The sequence below is a fragment of the Lagopus leucura genome, unplaced genomic scaffold, assembly GCF_019238085.1.
Source record: "Lagopus leucura isolate 7727_CA_CO unplaced genomic scaffold, USGS_WTPT01 Super-Scaffold_100157, whole genome shotgun sequence".
Taxonomy (NCBI): Eukaryota; Metazoa; Chordata; class Aves; order Galliformes; family Phasianidae; genus Lagopus; species Lagopus leucura.
The window spans coordinates 25,287,937-25,311,453 of NW_024962334.1; the positions used below are offsets into that span (position 1 = coordinate 25,287,937).

General features: G+C 33.2%; 1 protein-coding gene across 2 annotated transcripts in view; it reads right to left on the bottom strand.

Moving 5' to 3' along the window:
- The window catches only part of PHF14 (PHD finger protein 14), a 151,531-nt gene that overhangs the window by 98,785 nt on the left and 29,229 nt on the right, over window positions 1–23,517 (bottom strand). For both annotated transcript variants that reach the window (XM_042888710.1, XM_042888709.1), the window contains exons 8-14: window positions 21,948–22,094; window positions 18,007–18,277; window positions 17,354–17,460; window positions 16,127–16,222; window positions 14,489–14,592; window positions 12,981–13,112; window positions 6,480–6,648 (exon numbers count right to left, since the gene is read on the bottom strand). In XM_042888710.1, the coding sequence (XP_042744644.1) occupies window positions 6,480–6,648; window positions 12,981–13,112; window positions 14,489–14,592; window positions 16,127–16,222; window positions 17,354–17,460; window positions 18,007–18,277; window positions 21,948–22,094 (1,026 nt within the window). The remainder of the gene's footprint in view (window positions 1–6,479; window positions 6,649–12,980; window positions 13,113–14,488; window positions 14,593–16,126; window positions 16,223–17,353; window positions 17,461–18,006; window positions 18,278–21,947; window positions 22,095–23,517) is intronic.

Sequence of the window (23,517 nt, forward strand, 5' to 3'; positions counted from 1 at the left end):
ACAACAAGAAAAAAAAATGGCAGTAAATCAATACATGATTAAACCAACAAATAAGTCAACCATAAAGCTTAATTACAGAGACTTCCAATTTCCTCTAAAAAGGGGGGACCCTTTTTAGTTTCCTCTCTTGTAAGAAATCTCGTAGGAAATTTTTCCAACATTCCTGTCTCTATGCTGTGAAGCTTTACTATCACTGGCAATTAACACTGAACTATTGTTTCTAAGAACTCAATATAAGAGTTTGAGAATTAGAAGAACTATTTCACATCCAAAAGGCAAAAAAGCAAAAACAAAAAAAAAGAAACCAAAAAACCTGAAAAAAACAAGTCAGTTTGTTGATGTGAAAGAAATTCTTTTCTGTAAAAGTTAACTTAAATATTTACTTTCACAAGGTCTTACTTGAAAAATTGCCATATATCTATGGTTACATCATCCAAATATCATTTAGAGTATATCCATCTTTTTATGTCTTTCCTAGTAAAAATAAGTTACCTACGAATTTTGTTTCTTAAAAATACTAATCAAAATATTAAAAACAAATAACCCATCCTTCCCCAACCCCAAATAATCTTATATAGTCCATTCATTTCAAACTTTCTTGAAGAACTGCATTACTTTATTTTACTTTCTGTCTTTCAAGCCCAAACAAATAGTTCATAACTATCTCAGTAACTGTCAAGTATTCATGTATTTGGCAGGCTGATAGATCTAGGTTCTGCATGTTTGAAATGATACACCATAGATTGGTTTGAACTTTAGTATTTAGTATTGAGGAGTAAAAAATAAAGGTAATTCTTTCTTATAAACACCTTTAGTTTCAGAAAAATGAGGAACTCCTGATTTAGTTTTTTCTCATGTTCAATTAACAGCAACTTCCAAGGTGAATACTGCAAAGGCACAGCTACCTGATGATAGTTGCTTCATTTGGAATTCTACTCAAACTTCAATGAGCTGATCAATCACTGACAATGTCAACTAACATGACAGATAAGAGTTGTAATATCATTTGCTGACTCTATGAAGCCCTGAATACTCAAATTGGAAATGTTTTTCCTATTTTCTTTCTGTAACCATCCCTTATTCAAAACTTGTATCTATGACATCATGTAATTAAATTACACAATAGATGTTTGGAAAGAACTTGCTTGAAATACTTAAACACAAAATAGCAATTGTTTATCTTTTAATACATGTGGTAAGAAAAAGAAAATAATTACTCCTCTTTTTGTATTTCACACAAAAGCAAGAAATATTAACTTATTCTAAATTATACTATTTATTTCTAAAACAAAAGCAAAGTACGCAACAATTCCCTAAGCCGAACAGAGTTTGTAGGTGCTCTGTCAGTATTTTTATTTCCTTTTAAAAACTAATCTGCTTAAAAGCGTAGCCCCTCAGGCACAGATTTGTTTTCTTTCATGTTCCAAACAATGAACAGCATACTGCCGGCAAATAAAATAATTCTTTTCCCCAAAACACTCAGTTTTTACTGCTTAACAGAAAACCCACTGTCTACTCACTGGATTTTACACAGAGTGATTACAGAAAAAGAAAAAAAAAAAAGTTATCAGATTTTCAGTTTTCAAGTAACGAAAATAAGAAAATCAGAAGATAGAATCATTTCTAAATCCCTAGAGAAACTATTCTATGTCCTAAATTCTTTACAAAAAGGCAACTTCTCCATTTCAACAGTGGGCAAATGCTTGCATTTAAGAGGAACTAAAAATGGAATCTATACACACACGCACACAAATGCTAATACGCTCATTAAGAGTACCCCAGAATTACAAGGAAAAGCATTCTCTACCACCTCTTACAGCACACAGCCAGCCCCAGCTGCATAGTTTTGCTTTAAAAGATTTGACCTTTCTTACAGAAACTCCTTTATAGTGCCAGAAGGCTGCATGTATACTAGATAAACTGGATACTTTCAAGTAAAAGAACTACTGAAATTACACTTAGATATTTTTTTTTTCAAGGGACAGAAGCGGCATACTCATTTTAAAAAGAAATACAATACCAGACTACCAAAATTATTTAACTGATGACAACTTGGGTGAACAATCACCTGTGCTTTCTTTTTCATTCGAGGATATCAAAGGAAGCTACAACTTATACAAAGCTGATTTGTGTTAATAAGGATAATCTTATGAGGGCTCTCATAAACTGCACATACATAATGGTACAGAAGAACAGCATTAATCTCTCAGCTTACCGTTCTAAAGTACTAGCTGCACCTCTTAGAAACACATATTATTAGACAGTCTTTTCTTTTAATCTTTGTAACAAAAACATCCAACATGAAAAAACTATAGGTTGAGAGCAAACATTAAAACACACTTTCAGCTTTTTTTTTACAAAAAAAAAAACCACAGTGTTGAGATAGCTCAGTTTATGCAAATTAGCTATTCACTAGCAGCAGCAATAATGATTTATGAAGCTTATACAAGTATGAAATTGGAATTACAAGGATTATGGATTTAAATAGAACTAGTTTGAAAAGTTATCTACTGAAATCCAGAAAATTGCTTAAACAATTACTAAGATTACTGAATAAGGCTTGAATTGTATAAGCAAAAACACTGCTTATGTTGTGTCTGCAAACTCAGCTCTTATACAATAGACTGAAGACCTAATACCTAGTCTATTCACACTCAATAAACACTTGTTTAGACCCCGATTCAGAGAACTTTGATTTTTAAATTTACCTTTGAGCATTTATGTATGATCTCACATGACCTTTTAAGGCAAGTTTAAAGAAAGAAATGCATTCTCATAAACTTCCTCTTTCACGTACAACATGCTAGGCTCTCTTCAAAACAATGTATTCCGAAGGACTGCACATTCTCAATGTTGTCTCATTTACTTTGAAATGGTTGCTCTTGACATAAATGTTCTTTGATACAAATACTCCAAACCCTGTGAAACCTAAGAGACTGAAATATTAGAGTATATTTACAATGTTATATAGAAGCTGTGAATACCAGTGTATTCCCAACTGCCACTGGTCTCTGGTCCTCCCAGTTCAGATTTAAGATTAGGCTGAACAGTGCAGTCCTAGTAGGAAACATACATTTTCATCAGTCTCTACCTCCCTCTCAACCAGTTGGAAAATAAGTATAACTCACAGCTCTTCCCAGCCCAGCAATTAGTTATGAGCCAAGTTTCTGCACAAGCAGACTGAAGAAAGAAAGAAATGGCACCTCATTAAAAATAACATAAAGCATCCCATTCTAAAACTCTGCTAAGAAGCATCTTGAGACAGACTTAAGGCTAAGCAGTTAAGACACTTAAAATGAGAATACCCTGAAAATACTTCTAAGTTCAGACAAAGCAAAGTAGAAGAGATAATATAGGTTACAGAAGTTAAATAGATATACTGCTCATTGTTAACTTAAATACACATAAATAGATCAAATAAGAAACAATAGTATAATTCTTAATATTTCTCAAGTGTCATCTTATTCTTCATAGCCAGATGGAAATGTGAAAAAAAAAAAAAAAACCAACCCTATTACAATTATTCTTGAAAAAGCCTGTATTTTACCATGTCTACCAAATACTAGTTGCAAGACAAATTAATAATAAAATTTAGAAGAAGATAGTCTATTTAATATAGTACAGCGTTACATATACTTAACATCAAGAATCACTTATTCCTACAATGCATGTAAAATTGTTATAGATATCAGTTAATACTGCCTAATCCAAATTTATCAAAATAAAAACAGTACCCACAATGTGTCAAAAAAAAAAAAAAAAAAAAAAAGAGTCAAATGCAATAAACGGCTATAACTAAATTGAAACAGGTAAGATACATTCTCTCTTCTTGGGGTATGTAACACCCAAACAAAAGCCTTCTCACAATTGAATCAACTGAAAATAAGTTTATGCAAAACATATGGAAATTCCCTTAAGAGCAACAAACATACAATTCAACAGTCTCTAATTGCACTTGTTGATTATAACTGTAAACAAAGATGATTACACACTGCTAGGTAAGTGGGCTTGCCAATTTATTGCAAAACAAAATTAAATTGAATAAAATGTTCAGAGATATTAAGATGAGAGAACTGTGAAATGAACATATTTTCAAACTATTCATTTTTTTCCCCTCTGAATTTTAAAATATTTACACCAAGTAAATATACAAAGAAATACACAAAAGAGACACCAAGTATCTGGTCATCACTGTTAAACCATACCACAGAGAAGCTCTCTCCGTAATCAGATAAAATCTTTCCTTTCTAACAATGAAGGTAGCTGGGAATCTCATACAACTTGGAGGTGTCAACTATGTCTTCCAAGATCAACACTTCTCATTTTGTTACACCACCTCAATGTATTAGTCTCGTTAAAGAATTCAGCAGATTTCAGAAAAAGAAACAAGCAAGGTATCAAGACTGAAGTTTCTCTTCCACAGTTAAGCAAAAGGCAATACTAGTGAAATGAAAAATAATAAAAAAAAAAAAGAAAAGGCCAGTATAGGAAAGCTGAACAATCAGAGCTAAAGAGTTTAATCAGAGATAACTTTATAATACAATAACATATCTTTCAAATTTGTATTTTGTAGAAAAGTAAAAGACTGGAGAGAACTGAAAGACACCCTAAAGATTCAAACAGAGGAACAAAGTATTTACCAGATAGGTAGCCATAATTCCTCCGCAGTGGAATGTTATACTTTCCCAACATACTAGCCCATTCAAAGTAAATTTTAGCTGTGTGCTACATACTATCATGTGCGTTAATAGGGGAGGTACCAGATCCCCATGCAGCACCAGTGACGGATCACCACAGTGACGGATGCACTTAAGAACAACTACACAAACTTCTCTGCACTTACCACAGAAGGAACTGGGCCAGTATCACATAACCAGAGTAATAAACTCACATGGTTCCAGTTTGGTTTGGCCTAGTTCCATGACTAATATGAGAGAACATGCGCTACAGGCAAGACAGCTAGGAAGCACTCACCGCAGAGACAAGCAAAAAGAGAACAGTCTTGTGACACTCAGTCAGTTTTTATCTTTCCCTCTGAATGGAAAATGGAAATGGAATAACGAAGTCTTCTGAGAACTGTAGTTTCTACTCTTCTGAGAAAGGTACACAGAACTACTGTCAATCCACAGAACTACAGCATTAACTCTAACTCCCAGTGCAGTACATGATGTCATGACATGGAATGCCAGTAACAAAAATCATAAAATCACAACATAGAGCAAGATTGCTTTCCTATAGATACACATACTATGCCTTCTATTCATCCTTCTATTACTAGATAGAATGCCTTTCCTGCAATACTTTTAGTTTTATTTCCCATAATCATGAATCTCTAACCCCTACCACTATATTAGGTTTTGACATGGGAAAGAGAAAGAAGAAAAATGAGAGATGTTAAGAGTTCAATAAACAGGAAGACCAGATTGTCTCTCTTCTGTATGAACACGACTGCAGTCAGTCTAACTCATCCAGACTACTGTTAAGAACCTAATGATTCTCATATGTAAGAAAAAAAAGGGAATTTTCAGTCAATGAGAAGAAAGGGAACAAAAAAAGGTTTCTGCTCTGTAGATGCTCAGTTATTCATAAAATTTAATTTTGTGAATAGTCCGAATAGTTACAGCTAAATTAATTGTTTTGGCTTGAGTAAGGAGTTGGACTCATTGATTCTTATGGGCCCTTTCCAATTCAGGTTATTCTATGATTCTACAATTCTATTCTTAAAGCTCTAAGCCCACACAAAAAACTTTGTTGCCTGAGTAGAACAAAATTTTAAGCAGTAGAGCACTAGAAAAGCACAATGGAATACAGAGATTAATGCTAAATTCTACTCTCAAGTAAAAAAAGTTAAGTATTTCTTGAGCCTAAGAAGCAACAGTTCTTCTAAAAAAAATAAATAAATAAATAAAGCAAGCAAAAAAAAGAAACTCAAAACCCATTACCAAACAAAAATGAATGAAAAAAAACTCACAGCACCATCCAGCAGAAAAGTTAAGAGCAAACATAGTGACAAGGAAGTGACACACAAGGTCTTGTGATAATTTATGCAGTGAGTTTGGAGGTTATTCACACACAAAAAATAAGTTACTTTTCAATTGTAACGTATATCTACCTGAGCATATGAGAACAAAGTGCCTGCACTATTAAGGCAAAAAAACACTTGTAAAGGATAAGCTTAAGTGCAAACAGAACCTTCTGTTTTTCTGTAATTAACAAGGGCCTTAGAGAGCAAGATGACTGGAAAAGCTTGCACAACTCTGCAGTTCAGAATTCTGTATCACTCATGATTATTTACTTTAGCAAAACTGCATTTTCAACACACATAATAAAGTCTTATTCAACATCAGACTTAAAAATTATTATATCCATACTTTTATATTTAAAGTTATTATATAATATTCAAGATGCCCAAAACATAAGTTATTTTAAACAAAACTATTATGAATACAAAGTATAACAATAACTCAGCTATTATTTACCGTATTTCTGATTGGAATTTTCTTCGGTTCTGGTGGCACATCCTGAGGAACAAATTTCACTGGTTCCTTAATCTGCCTACGTGATCTTTTGGTCCCATCTGGTAAGGTTTCCATGGCAATATCAGCTTCCATGTCACTGCTACCTGCCTGGTCACACTCTGAGCACTGCCTGCAAAGCGAAAGATTTTTTATTTAAAACTGCAGTCACAAAAGCACAAAAACAAATGTTTCTGAGGTAGAAAAAAAAGAAAAAAAAAAAAAAAGGGTTTGGGTTTCAGAGAAGTTAGTAAAGCCAATAGCAACTAAAAGAATCTCTCAAAGGCATGATAATTTACTCATCTGCGCATAAAAACAGCAAAATGTTCTGTTACTGTGCTTTTTTTTTTTTTCCCCTGACAGTTCTTGTATTTTGAAAAACCAAGATTTTAGAAGTAGAATAAAATCTTGTTTCAGTATTCAAATTCTACCATATCTCTATTTTTAACTGTATTCACTCACTTGTAATCTATCAATTATTGAAAATGCTGCTGTAGTTTAATCTCCACAATAATACATTGATGACATCATTCTGATGAGAGTGGTCTTCAGCAGCAGGGATTTAGAAAAAAATTATCCATTTTGAAAATCAACTGTAAAATCTATTTCCTAAGGGAGAAGATTTTAAATCTAAGAAAAAGTTATGCATTAACAATCTTTGAACAATATGTTGAAAAAATATGCCTGTTGAATTTCTGAGAAACTACCTAATCACAACCTGAACTTCAAAGTATACCTTGTCTGAGGAAATGCTATTTACAAGCTCCAAGACGGGAAGTCATCAAGTTTTGTTCTCATTTGCAGAAATGATTCATTTTACGCAAAGTCATTTTAAAAGCAGATGGTAACTAAAAATACCATGAATATAAATTTTCATAAATGAATATAAATTTTTCATAAATGAAAATTTAAAAAAAAAAAATGATATCCCAATGGAGGATGGGTAAACTGATGATAAAGGATTTGCATTTTTTCCTCACATATACTTTTCAATTCAAACTATAAAGCCTCTCAAGCAAATTCTAATTCATCACTGTTTTTGTATATTCAAAATATTTCTTTAATTGTATTAACTAAAAAATAAAAATGTCCTGCTATTGATTAGCATTAAAAGGGATACATACATTATCTAAATGAAGTTGCAAATTTGCTCTGCAAGGAGACAAACCAAAATAAATGTACTTCGTTATTTGTAGTTAAATATTAATAAACACTTGAGAGAAATCATGCCCATCACGCAACAAACTAAAAGAACAAATGTTGTGTATGTACTGATTTCTTCATCTATGAATGTTCAACAGAAACAGTTTTGCTCCTGTAATTTCAACTCATGTGATCTTAAAAAGCTAACAGTCTTGCCTTTATTTGAAATGCCATTGCTGATTACTGGTATATTGCTTTTAGTCCAAATTCCAATTCCTGTTCAACTCAACAGAAGAGTACCACAAATACTACATACAAAATGCCTTTATATTGCATCTTAAACAAAAACTGCTTCTGATACATGCTTCCATTTTTTTTTTTTTTTTTAAACATACCAACTAAAAAAAAAAAAAAAAGCACAAAAAAGAAGTCCAGCCCACTGATGGTCTTACAGTCTATTCCAATAGGAATCAAATCAAATTAAACAACTAGCTACACCTACAGCTACTGGCAATAGCAGTCTGCTAGACAAACCAGTGGCTGACAAGTTAAATTGCAGAGGGTCTAATCCTGGACTGAGGAGTGATTACTAGTGTGACCTTGGTGAAATCAACACATTTCTGCTTTAATTTTTCCATGTGTAAAATTAACATAACTGCTGCTGCATTATAATGTTATGAAGATTAATCTTTCTTATCGTTAATGCACTTCAGACCACTAAAAACAGGCCACATGATAGTGCTAGTGGCATTTACTGATCTAGAAAAACACAAGTACTACAAGGCAGACAAGGCAGGAAAGTTATCACTGTATGAAGATTTCATTACCAAACCACAAGAAAGTCAGCCCTTCGTTGACACTGCAGCATCAGTCACATTTATATGGAAAGCACAACTAAAATCATTTGATATGATCTGCTTACACTGACGTAAGCAATAGATGTGAAACTGTTCCTAAAGTGCTATTCTGAGCAATTCTCACACAAAAAAAAAATCCCCAATGTTATGCTAAAAGCATGTACTGTACATAAAATAAATAAATAATAATAAAAAAAACCCATGAAACAACTATAATTAAAGAACTGCATTAAAAATGTTCTGTAAAAGAAAAAGCAGTGATAGGGATCTTAGGAAAATGTCTGGAGCTGGGAACCTAGCCTGTTGAATCTGACATTCTGTATCATTAACATTCCCATTGTTTAGCTGTCAACTGCTAAAAGGAAAAGACATGTTACTCTGCCCTCCATACGCTCAGGCAATTGCACAGAAAACAAACTATGTAGACCTGTAAGGTACTCTAATTTCACTAGGGCCCTATTTAAACACAAATATGTTACTGTAACTTTGATCGAGAAGATAATAAGCATTTAATCCAAAAGTGAAGATACTTCCTGCAGGTTTCTGAAATTCCATTTCTACGACAAAGCTTACTCTGAAACAGGTGGTAAGAGTCTCACAGCAATCAAAGAAGAAAGGAAGCTACACAAAAAGAAAGCTGCAAAACCACAGCACGTTGGAAGGTAGGGGGTAAACACAGAACAAAACCTTACTAATATACCAAAGATGAAGAGGAAAAAAAGTTACAAACACGAACTTCCAAGGAAACTCTTAATTTACTGAAATAGCCTCTACTATCACAGGTAACTACATCTTATCAACTCTTTTATAAAGCAGTCAAGCTATAAAGTTGTTTTGTTGTTAGCTCCCAAAGGATCCACAGAAAAGCTATTACAGAAATACAGTCTTCTATGTTGGAAACAATCTTCTTAACTTTCAGTTCCTATTATGGTTTATTTCAACATGGTTCTTGAATTTAAAGCACTCCTTTTTTCCATTCTGCTATTTAATCCCAATATATTCATAGAAAGCACAGAACTCCCATTTCTTCTCTGGCAATACTAAAGTCATGTTCATTTTATTTTGTCTCTTCAATGACAATCAGTGAATTGAGAACCTATCACAACAGGTCATCTTCCCATCTGTTCAGACTATGTCTTAATTAGCAAGTATTGCTATGCAGCACAAGTAATTTGATAGGAACAACAGTGCTGAAGATTCTATTTCTGTACATGGCTTTTGTTTTGCTTTTACTCTGGATTTGCTTAATCTAGCCTCAGGGAAAATCAGTAGTTAATGTAATAATCTTCTGGACTCATCTGAAAAGAACGCAGTAACTATGTTCCATGGTCTGCAATGCAAACTGCAAAGCAGCAAGTGATTTACTCCAAGCTGCACATTAAAATGTTGAAATAGATTTGCCCCCTGTAGAAAACTGGAGACCATAACTGAACATAATGTTCTGGGCATACTATCCATGTCTTACACCAAAGCACCACAGCATGGCTTAACAGAAGTTTCCTATATTTCAGATGTGATTTTCTGTTCTTTTTTAAACTTACTGTAAAAATTCTTGTAGTATAACTAAGGTAAAATCCATTACATTATTGGACATCAACTAAATACGACAAGAGATTTGACAGCCAAAAAAAACATTTTCAACATAAAAACCTACTCAACAGAAGTATGACTTTACACTTTCCTTAAATGACCATTAAATACATAATTCTGAGAGCTTTCACACTGATCATAATGCTGCTTTCTTGCTTCCTTTTATGTGAAAACAACTAAAAAAAAAAAAGGCTTCTACATCTTTTCAAAGGCAAATACAAATGCCAAATTTAAACAAAAGTTAAATGAAGGTACTGCAACATTTTATTCCCATGAGTAATGGCATTATTCAAATCTTCAGACATCTGTTTATGTATTGGTCATACAAAAAACATTTCCTTTCATCAATAAAGATAACACTACCACGGTATTATTACAACCGCCATAACTTCATGATGCAGATACAAGTTGTTGTTTTTCATACCACAAAATGCTTTAAGTCTCACAAAAACATTTTACTTTAGGGTAAGCACCTTAAGACCAAAGAGTGCTTTCTTCTTGCAAAGTTTTAGGAAATAGAGCATGAATATATATTTTAACCTAGAAATAGATAAAAATGAAAAACTTAAGGCCTACATTACCAATAAAACAAGGCCTACATTACCAATAAAACAAAAAGGAACATTTAGAAATTATCTTTGTGAAGTGAGGACATCTAGAAATACTTTGAAATTATAATTTGGGTTTTCTTTAATGAATTAGCCCTTAAATATTACCATGGTTTTAATCTTTTTCTTACATTTAATAGTGGATTTATTTCAACAATTCCAAAATCCGTTTTTGTAAGCCACAATGTAAATTCCTAAAAAAAGCAATGAGCATGAAGTGGACAAAAATAAAGTACAATTAACCAATCCACATAGTGGCACAGACATAAGCTGAATCATTTAGTAGTCTCAAAAAAAAAAAAAAAAAAAAAAAAACACACTAAGCACATGGAATAACCTCATTCTAAACCAACCAAAGATTAAATAAATAAATATACAGGTATAAATTATATGACAGCTTTGTTGCCAAACCTCTTTTAAAGGCTTAATTCAATAATTATAAAGTAAATTATTACCAGTGATAATGAAATGGAAAACAAAAATCAAGAAAATTATTTTCAAGTATTTCCTGTTTTCAATGTGGATTAAAGTCGATACTTTTAATCACTTCAAATAAAATATTTCAACCTGTCTAACATTTCAAGGAATTTCCCACAGTAGCCATTTTGTTACTTAACCTTTTGCTTAAATTCACATTATATTCTACAGAAATATCTGGAAAGCACATTAAAAAAAATCTGCATTTTTATTCACTGCTTAATCAAAAGATTAAAAATTTATTCACAACAGCAGGAGGGAAAAACCTGCTGAACTCCAACTTAGATTAAGGGTCCATTCAATATGCTCTCTACTGATCCTGAAAAGAATACATAAAGGCATGTAAATGATGAAAAGAATGTAATCAATACAGATCAATTTGTCTGCTATAATCTCACTCTCTAGAATAAGTCTTAACTAATTAGAAGTAAAAGCAAACTGTGATCTGAGGTATAACTGAAGCATGAATTAACAACAAAGATAAGTCAGAACTTTGAAATAAAAGCATGTGCTACCTGTCCAATTCTGTCTTTAACACCGATTGAGAATTACAGTTTCACATCTTTGACCAATGGCTGTTAGAGAGCCTTTTCAACTCAAGTTAAAAAGCAGGAGAAAAAAAAAAAAAAAAAAAAAGAACATCCTGTAAAAAATTTCCATGTAACTGCTTTATAAATTTGACCAAAGATATGATTAGAATTTCTTCAAAATAGCCTGAAGTCCAAAATCATGTATTGAATAATTTAAGGGAAACTACGTTCAGAAAAAAATTTAGTGAGTGAATCTAAGCTTTTCAGCTTTTCAAGTAAATCTCAAACTATTAAGTTCACTAGTATAAATTCAGGCTGTATTGTATTATGATAAAAATAAAGAAAAAGAAAAGAGACTTCTCATTTCAGGTATCAGCCACCTTGATCTGCACACAATATATCATCAAAATAAAGCAAAAAATATTATTTAGGTGTTCTTTGGAAGTCTAAAGAAAAATGTAAGTGACATATTAAAAAAAATAGAAGCAGAGTTTTCTTGATTATAATCACTACATTGTATTTTCAGAAGGAATTCTTAGTATATACTCATCTGGTATCTTAACATTCAGACTAGGTGATGACAATTCCTAGAGATGCTGTACACTAAATTCTTTCCAGATAAAAACTGTTTCCAACACACTTCAGAGCACTTTAGAAACATGCAGAACAGAATAATACAGTAATTCTAGTGCAATTAGAACTGCTAAAATGTAGAGGTGCTGATTTCTCTATTATAACACTTAGCTTTTGTTCTGCTCCACTTCCACAAAAGTAATTTTAATTCATGGAAACGTAATTGTAGTAAGTACATTCATACATGTGCTTTTGCCATTGCAGAAGACAGAATTAACCCAAGATTTCCTATATTGCAATAAAATGATTTACCACTAACAAGTTTACTTTTAATTACTTGCAAGTATTTTCTTAAAGATCTAGACAGAAGAGCTGTGTATCTGTGCCCTGAGACAAACAAAACCAAGTTTTTCATTTCCTGTGGTTTTCTAATATTATTACATATCATCATCAGTAGTCACAGAAAGCAAAAGCTAAGAAAAGTAAAGTTGTAACCTATTTGTATGAGGACACTAATAAGAAATCTTTGCCACATTACATTCTACCTGCAGTCATTACTGCTGAAAATAAAATAACCCTAACCTAAGATAGCAAAATTTAAAACGAACAATTGGTTAGCTAGTTCATGCTTATGTCCTACTTTAAGTACAGATGTAATGTAAGATAAATAACCAATTGCATTCTTACCAGTAACTGTTCTTGGTCTTCCTGGGCATCCTTGTAAGAGGTGGATCCAGACAACCAAGGTGATAATGGAGTTTACAAGTGTCACACAGTAATAGTAGGTGCTGATCATGATTCTTCTTGCAAATTCCACAACTTTTTAATGTAGGCAATAGAAAAACATTATAATTACATTTGAAATTACAAAGATCAAATGACAGTTTCAGTATCAGCACGTGGCAACTACTTTCACATAAGTGTATAACTATTTTTATGGAAGTTCTACCTATATACAGTAAAACGTAAAAGACGCCTAATGTAGTTAACAATAAAGAGATCTTCAATCTAATTGTTAAGGACTTTTAACCAGTGAGCAATTACTTGATAATCAGACAAAACATATTAATGGCAAATGGAAAAGAATACTATCTTTACCATCCAAATACTTAAACAGAGAAACTATACCACTATTATCAGTCTTAGTAATCAGACTTATTCCAATAATGCAAAGACCTCAAAACAGGTCTGTGCTGCTATTACACTACGTAATATACCAGCTAATAGAAAATTACATTTCATTACTATTATTTTAATAGAATTAATATTTTCGTTCAATTATTTCCAAAGGATCAGATGTTTATTGATCATCTTATAGGAGGAGCTAAATGACTAGACTGTGAATGAAACAGAATGTAACTTCCATTGTTTGTCTACACGTGTAAAATTGTGAAATCCTCACCCCTCTCACATGTTCTCAAGATTTCAGCCTCTCACAGTACTAGAATCAACTTCTACATCTTCTTTGTTTATCCTAATAGCTGGGCAAGATACTGTTTATATTCTGTGGTTAGAGGAATGACAGCTGCCCTCTCCATAAGCCACTGACTGCCACTTCCCAGCTGGCAGCAAGATAAATATATTCAAGAGTATGGTCATGTTCTGAGATATCCTAGAATATATACCACCTTTAAGGTTACTTAAAATCTCATCAGTAGCTTCATAACATACAGCAGGTGAAATAAAGTGTACATTAACAGAGTAAGTGAATATTTTCTTGGAAAAAAGTAAAAAAAAGCACAAGTAGGGAAATTTGAAAAACAAGATATCCCAAAGCATGACAGTCCAAATAAAAAGTAAATAAAAAGTATTTTTATATGATAGGTACATTATGCACCCAGCCAGTGACTAAATAGTAGTTCGCAAAATCATCAATATGGATGATTACGTTGAAAAACACAATACAACCAGTTAAAAATTTTGTATCACGCATTAAAAAAAGACTGAATCAATTGTAAAGTTACCTTTGTTCTCAAAGCACTGCTATCATGTTAGCAAAGGAAAAGCTCATTGATGTATGCTAAGGGGAATAAATGATTACTTCCTCAACATAGCCTTCAGAAATAAAGCATTTAAGACAATTCTGAAGCATTTTGTTAATCAAAATTTAAACAAACTATTTTCTCTCACTAATTTTTTGAAACTGCAACTTAATAAAAAAAATGTATCCATTCTGTCAAGACTTCATTACTTGCCTATAAAGTACAGCTGGGAGCGTAGATGCCTTTTGTGTTCCCCCTTCCTTTTTACTTGGTTTTCTTTCCTTAGGAGCACGTAAAATTGCAGGTATGTTCAATTTCTATTGGATATGAACAAACACAGTACAATGAGTCTTGGGACTTTTAAAGAATTTCATTCCAATCTCAATACATGAAGAACAGGACTCAAACTGAACGGGAAATGGCTCAGCCAGCTATTTTGCAAACAAAAGCAACTACAGATGCTTACAATACAAATTTATATTGGGGTAAAGTATTATTATATTCATTTTTCAATTCAGTAAGCACAATGAACTACTAGCACTTAAAAAAATAATTTCAAGCTTTAAGACAGAAGAAAGGACAAATATGTATAGGTCTACCAAGTAGAAATAAGGAAAGCAAAATTCACAAAACTGACAGAATAATGGTAAGACAGTTTGCTTTTCACCCAACATTCCTACTACACTGATGCTCGATAGGTTAATTAGAAAAATTATCTTATTGGACCAAGCCTTCCACAAAGCAGACAAGATTCTCTTTGGATTTCTAGTAATCTGCAGTACGCTGGCTTCCCAGACAGCAGCCATCTATCAAAGTCATTTCTCAGCAGCCCCATGGGTCTGCATCTGTTCAACCAACTGGAAAAAAAGTCATGCAAGCTGTGCAAATGAGTTCTACTTTTTTTTTTTTTCTTTTTGGTAACATTTGCCATGAGGAAATATATTTGTGAATACTTTTTTCAAACCCATCTTAAAAAGGAGATAAAAATCCTTATCCAAAAGATGCAATGCAATGTACTGCTTGAAGTATTTTTTTCCACATGTAGGAGCAATAGGCTGACCAAAAAGAACAAGAAAAAAAGAACATCTAACAAAGCATGAACTAAAGCTCCACAAACAAAGGCTAAGTTTCATTTCCTGAACAGCAGCACAAACTAAGCAGTAGCAAAAGTCATCAAAAAATTATGTTTATCTGCATTTTCACAATGAACAATTTTCTCAATCTTTTTTAAAACTGTAAGAGAAAATCATTTCAACCTCTCTCTGAAAGCTAAAATGTCTACAGTCATTTAATATTTTTTATATCAAACACATAAATACTGTTCTCTCTTTTCTACATCAAAGGGAACCTTTTCTGTATCAAAGGGAAAAAAGATAACTATTGGCAACAGGAAATAATTCAAATCTTCTGTTCTCCTACTTTTTATATTCATTTTACCAAATACTCTACTCTGTCCAGTTTGAAAAACAACCATGTACATAGTGTATCTTATATAAGCCACCAAGTTCTCATAACGTTTGAAGCCTGCAGTAAACAAAGACAACATAGGGACAAAAATGGTGAGATTAACTTGTGTTTCATGTTCAGCTTCAGAAAGATGATAGGTCAATCAGTTCTAACAAACAAGAATTTTGTAAACAAGATCGCTACTACAACATAATTAAACTACAGATTTCCAGTAGGTGGTTTGCAGAGTCTATACATTTCAATCAGGAAACATTATCCAGAGAATGAAGCCTAGGTCTGATCAAATCAATTTATTTGACCACAAAAATGACATGCAGAACCAAAAAAGTTCACTCTTGGAAAACTAGGTCCACCTATGAACTATAAAAACAAAATGAAACCAACCTGTCCAATGATTCTACCCAGCAGAGCCCAAATGCCTTGCCCTTCATTTCGTAGTTTTCCATTCATATTTTGTAGCTCTTCCAAAGATTCACAAAGCTGAGCAGTTAAAGGAAAAAAAAAACAGGAAAGAAATCATTAAAGTGTATTTAATAAAATTTCTTTAACTTCTTACCTACCAAAGGTGCATTACTTTATTGGAAAACTGAAAAAAATGGATGCATGTCAAAATAGCTGAGATCACTGTGATTCTTCAGCAACTTAAAATGAAAACGTGGGCAGCCATCTGTTTTAAGACGATGATCTGAAGCATTTTAGCATAAAAAGGAGATTCCATAAATAAAATTAGAAAGTAAAGTTCAAAATACAGAAGTGTCTCATATGTACTGCCCCTACCACTTAAGCAGCAAAATTATAGCAAGTGACCATCAAAATGATTAAAGTTCTAATTTGCCATACTGAAGAAATTTCACTCACTCTACTGGAGAAACAATTTATTAAAAGGATGCAAAGAGAAAAGAGATATTTTTCTCAGGAAGTAACCATACAGCATATGCAACCTTTTCACGTGGATAAAAAACCTCCCTCTTCCAGTCTCCCTTTCCCTTCAAACTCTGCAACTCATATGAGCCTGCTGCTTCATTTACATACACTCTCATTTAAAACACATGGCTACCAGTTTAAGAGTTAATGACAACACTATATTTTGTTACCAGTAATCACCGATTGGTCCAATAATGAATGGAGCAAGAATTTTAATGTCATCTGTTACAAAAGCATTCCTATGATCTATTTAAAATATTTAAATGTTAAAGAAATAATTATTGAGTAAAACATGTGCATTAAAAAAAAGTTTTAATTACAACTGCTATGTTAGAAAAGGACTGTAAACCTGTTGTCTCAAATGAAATGCATATTAAGAACAAAAAAATGAACAGCCTTAAGATTGCTCTTAAGAGAGGGCTCTGTCTGTGATTTGTTACTGAAACCATCTGTGGGGACAATTAAAGAATCAGTGCACAGGCAATGTTGACTCTGCTGGCATACTGAGATAGGGGGACCAATAACCACAGAAAATTTTAAGAAGAGTATTTTAAAATACTACTTTTCTTTAAAGACTGAATATTATCTTTTTCTTTCTAAGACATTCTTTTCAAAAAGTGGAATGCTATCAAAGTTAATAGTAGCCATATTAAACAGTACAATGGTTCATTATCCTTTTTTCCTCACCTTATTATACTCCACATGAAGCTTTTCTTGCTCATTTTCTAATTTGTCCTTGATATTCCTCTGCTCAGCCATATTCTCCTGGATTTGAATCATGCGCATATTTCTCTCTATTTAAAAGAAAATTTCTTTATTTTCTAGCCTTGGCTATGTTTTCAAGTTCTACACACTGTAAAAGTGGAGCAACAAAGAGCATAAAACCATTAAAAAAAAAAAAACCCACACAGTTATAGGTTTATTACACAGCCTTGGCAGAATGAACGTTCCTAACATTTACTTTTTGCTGCATACAATAACCTAGTACAGTTATTAACGGTGATCTCTGATCAGCTAATCCACAGGACAGTCAACGTCAAAAACATGCCATTCCACACTAAGGAAAGCATAGAAAAGATACTAAAGGCACCTAAGCTTCCAATCCCTTCTTAAAATCGACACCTCTGCCTGTTTATGTTTGAAAGATGTTTCTCTTCTCCCAAAATCCTTTAAAAAGAAAAGTCATTAACATTCTGTATATTGGGCAATAAGGTTTCTGACCAAAAATGAAAAAAAAAAATTCCTATTTGCCTATTAACAAAGAAATACAAGAAAAAAAAGTACAAATACAGCAAAATGATTATTTTTCTTTGAGAAGAATATGCGATTTTGATCCTTACCAAGGTAGTAATTGACAAAATCAGCAGTGAGGGCTGGTTGTTTATGTTTTCTTCTTCCATCAACACTGGAACTAGTATCTGAAGTATCAACTGGAAAAATGTCTGTACTAATTCCCATTAATTCAGCTTTGCGCATAAGCTTGCGAATGGCTGAAGCACTGCTAGTGAGTGGTCGTGGTAGCTTCTCCCTGGGAACCCAGGCCTGTGGCCTGGTGGTACGAGCCAGCTCTGCCTTGGCACGATACTGCTGTAGTCTGGCATTGATTCGAGCCTACAACAAAAACTTCCATGAAATAAGAATTTAAGGGAACAATTCAAAATCATTTTTGAGCTCCAAAGTTTCTGAAAGAGACTGCATCTTATTTTCAGTTTAAAAGCTGAAGAATCTGATAAATACTGTTTTAATTACAACATTTTGACTCAAAAAATACACTAACAGACATTTGATTTTACTTCAAAAAGCATATTTAAATAGCATTACCCTTTCACTAGGTTTTAGAGGATTTCACTGATTCCTTGATGACGTTACTTCATTAACATGAATTATTGCTGGCTTCAGACAATCCTTTCCAAAAATGATAATCTGATGGAACCATGAAAACTCATTGGGAAAAACCTTGGCTGACCTGTCAAAAATACATTAAGCATGGCCATCAGGTCAAGAGGACCCCTGCACTCTGCCGTAGTGAAGCCACATATGAAGGCTTCTGTACATTATTGAAGTGAGGACTCCAGGAAAGGCAGGAAACTTCTAGACAGCTCAACAGAGGACGAGAAGGATGATTAGGCATCTGGAGCACCTCCCTTATGAGGAAAGGCTGAGAGACCTCCAACTGTTCAGTGCAGAGAAGACAGAGGGGAGATCTTACCAATACTTACAAACACCTACTGGATAGGTGCCAAGAGGATGGAGCCAGCCTCTTTTCAGCAGTGCCCAGGTACAGAACAAAAGACAACGGGCACAAACTGGAACACAGGAAGCTCCATACGAGTGTAAGAAAGAACTTATTTACTTTGAGAGTGACAACAATAGAACAAGATGCCCAGGGAGGCTGTGGACTGTCCATGCCTTAAAGTATTCAAAACCCACCTGGAAGCTTTTCTGTGCAACCTACTGTAAGGAACCCGCTTTAGCAGGTTAGTTGGACTAGATGATCTCCAGAAGTCCCTTCCAAACTCCGTGACTCTGAGATCTATGTGAGCAGTAAAATTTGGTGAACAGTATTTTTGCCCTATGACACTCTTTTGTAGGAATTCCTTTTTCAATGCCCTCTCTTTTTACAATGTTAAACTAGTTTATTATAATATGCCAAAGCCTTAGCCCAAAGGGAACTGAAATCAGCAGAAGCTCACAATACATGTTGTTGATGACATCTGTACATTTGTGACCATCTGGGAGATCAGACCCAGATCAATCAAGTTGTTGCTGACAGTTGGAAAAAATTGTCTTGTGGGAACTCTATGCAGCAGCAAGTCTGGCAGAAAATGACATCAATATACAAACCTTCAGAGACTAAGTTTCAGCTGACTATGACTTAGAAGTTGTTCATTTGCCAGTATAAAGAAGCAGCTAACCCAATCTTACTACCCCACCGTATGGTATGAAATACTCCTGAGACAAAAGCAAAAAAGTTTGCATTTCTATATATGCCATGGGTAAGGAACATCTTTGATTACAAACAGCATTGCTTAAGGTTTTGTTAAAGATGCAGTTTAATACATTACCTTACTAGATCTCGAACATCCAACTGATAATCTTGGTCGATAATCTCGACCAAGAAACACAAGATTAAGCCCAAAATCTTTTATCTTGAACAAAAGCAGCAAGCATTTACCACCTTGCTTTATTCTTCCCCAGAACAAACAAGGATGGCTTGGTCTCGATGCCTCTTTACTTGATGATGTGCTCAGTTTGGAAAGTCATGAAGTCATTTAATGTTGTCGTATTGGCAGAGACCAATTCCAGAAATAGCTGACAGATCAGACTGACTAGTTTAAACAAAATTCTTAACTGTAAGAATGTATTTAGGTAATTTTGAATTACATACTTTATACATGTAATGTACACTTCCTTTATTGATATAAAGGAAGTATTTCAACATATAATATTTTCCAGCAATCAACAGTTCTAGATATATAACTTAAGGATTTTCCTTCTTTTGGGACACAGGACTTGCCAAACCGTTAGCTCAGCTACTCCTGTGAGGGTTAGAAAGCATCAAGCACCACCTTCTTCTCCTCTTGAAATGTGTCTCAAAAATACACTTTCATAGCAACACACAAGTTATTTGTACAACTGCATACTCATTTACCAACATTTGGAAACCTTACTTAAGCTTTAAAACTCCCATGGAAGTAAGTTTCTTTATGTGTGTATATGCATATGTATTCACATGCAAGATATGATTTTGTATGTACTTTGTGTCTACTTCCCAATCAAACATTTCTGGTATGTATTAAGAAATCTTTGGAGTTCTAAAAGTGCATAGGAACCATTCAAACAATTATTTCATAAAAACTCCATACTCATGGAGTCTTGCTTTGGAAGAAAGAGCAGGAAGAGAAGAAAATGCAGGGAACTTACTAGTATTAGCAGCACTGTATAACAAAAGCAGAGCTCTAACCAAAAGCCTAAAAAAATAAAGCAAGTGTGAGCCCCACTGGACCCACACTAATTTTGCACAACCAATACCTACCACAGTGATATGAATACTATCCAGCATAATGATGTCTCCACTACATAGTGATATTTCACATAATTGAGACCTGAGAATGCTACACATTTATGTAACTCGTTTTCAATCATCTCACACCAAGGCTGAATGCCTCACAGAAATATTTTATTCAAAACTCTTCTGCGACAGAGTTTGTTTCAGAATGAATATGAACACATGGATCATTCTAAATTTAAGTTTTCTATGCCTGTTTAAATATCCTTGAAGAACTAGAAATATGTTTTTTTTTTAAAGAAAGATTTTGATCATATGAAAATTTATTTTCTAGTTATTATACAGCAGTTCTACGTTCAGAAAAAGTTTTTTCTCTCCATAATTTCACTCTTCCATTATTTACAAAGCATCTCCCAAGGCCAACAACAAATCAGGCACAATTCCTTCAAGCAACAAGCTGCTTTTCTACATAGCTACTATTTGTCCACAGAGTTCAGTACAGCCTTAGTAGTGAAAGTCAAGTAGCCCACAAATTTCTCAGATAAAGGAAAAAAATAGCTACACACATTTAAACAAACTCAGGTACACAGATTCCCTTGGAAGTACTGAAATCTTTATATCAATGTATATCAGCTAAACTTATGGAATAACAGTTCTGTATGGTTCAGTCAGTAGACAAGGATACAGACATTGCCTTTCAGGTATCTCCTACTCAGTAGTATATACATATATACGTATATGTATATATATACATATATATATGTGTATGTATATACACACACACACACACACACACACAGAGTGTATAGAAATACCTAATACATATAAAACAAAAGAGAATACCTGCACATAAAATTCCAGTAAGCTCTACAATAAGTGAAAAAGTGATCTAGCAAGGAAAATTTTCAGGCTACCTAACTGTTCAGCTAATTTCAAAATATTATGACAGAAAACAGAAGTAGATTTTCACTGAATAGAAAAAAGCTTTAAAAAAAAATAATCTATGAATCACAATGAAAATGTAATTACCATATTTGGGCAAACAAATACAATTTTTTAATTCAGTTAAGATAGATTCCTAGCTGACAATAAGTTGACTGAGAATAGTCCTCAGAAGCCCAAACCTGTATATAATTCTCTGATATGTGAACTATGTGCCATCAATACATTTCACATTTAATTTCCCTTCAACAATAGCAATCACCCATTCTCTTTCTTTCTTGTTTAGCGTGGATGATTGATGCAGACACATTTGTGTAAGAAATATAATACCTGAGCTTCTGGCGAGAGCTGCTTTTCTCTTTCTTGCAAGGACATTTTACAGTAAGACTGTAATGCCAAGTAGTTTTTCCGTTTCCATTTTCTGTCTAACCTGTCCGCATGCTGTTTACAATAAGCAAAAAAAGGATCAGCTATATCCTGTTTCAGAGAAAACAAAGGAGAAGGAACAAAAATATAAGTTAAGATATACAATGTCAAAAGGCTCTAAAAAGCACAGACATTGTGCCAACAGATCATGTGTTCAAACAGACTTTTTTTTTTCCAAGTATGCACGTTTCTACATCAATTCTGTCATATTGATATGGTTTACCATATAAAGGGTCTTTCCATCTTTTTCACTGCACGACCCTGAACATTTTTAAATGCATTAAGCAGTTAGCTCAGTACTACTTCATTTCTGCACTATTTTCTCATCCCAGAAAAAAAAAAAAAATTGCAGAAAAAAATTCAAATGCATTTCACATATAACATTTACAGCTAACTTCTCGCTGCTTCACTGAGTTATCTTTTGCATAAAATCCTGCAAGGGACTGACAACTGAATAATATGAAAGTCAATATATTTCATTTCCTCAAATGATTTTTCAGTGACTTTTGTCTGATTATTAATCTCTCAGATTATTTTTGTTCCAATTTCTACTACTTAGTTCCACCAAATTTGCACATCATAATGTCTGAAAGTTTATAGCAACTTTTAGTATATGCAAATACTGCAAGTAGTTTGCAAATATCTGAGCCAAGATGATACTCGCTTTGAGAAGGTACATTTTATTGCCAGCATATTTTCAAAACTGCTGGAACATCATAATAAATACAAAGATTAAGAAAAACTTGAAGCAGTCTTCCTACATTAGGTAATAAAAATCTTACAAAATAATCAGTCTATCAAACTTTCCTTCACTCCACCTAAAACATGCAGAATAATAAAGTCTGTACAGGTTTTTCTTACAAATGTTTATTTTGATTTAGATTCTCAGAGTGAGAACAACTTACTCTAAGAGATAAGCAGCTCCCTCAAATGAGTTTGTTTTTTTTTTAAGGTCTTGATTAAAAATATTTCAGTTACAGAAAATGCGTAAAAAATTTAATGATGAAAAGACAAGAAAAACATAGCTTTTGAAGAATCACTGTTTAGTATAATTTATTAGGGAAAGGAACACTGAGGTAACTGCAATCTTCCTATTTATCAATCTCACAGATACGCACAATTTTGTGATCTCTTAAAGGGTCACCATTATGTAGTTTGTTTTTTCATAAACAAAAGCTTTAGTGTCAATAGTGCAGGTAGTGCTTATAAGTGTGTCGCCTGTCATACCTCCTAAAGCAATAAGTTGTTAAATTGTGCAAATGTGAACATAACAGGCTTAATCAAAATGATAAAAAACAGAATGAAGTTTGGCAATCAGGATTGTTTTAATTATATTAAAAGGAGAATGACTGGTAAGAACATGGATTAAAAATGTATCAGGAAGTTATAAATGTTTGCAGTGGATTCAACTTCTTTCTACAAGGAAAGTCATAAACAATTTGAAAGAAACACTGGAAGAAATGCACAAAAAATA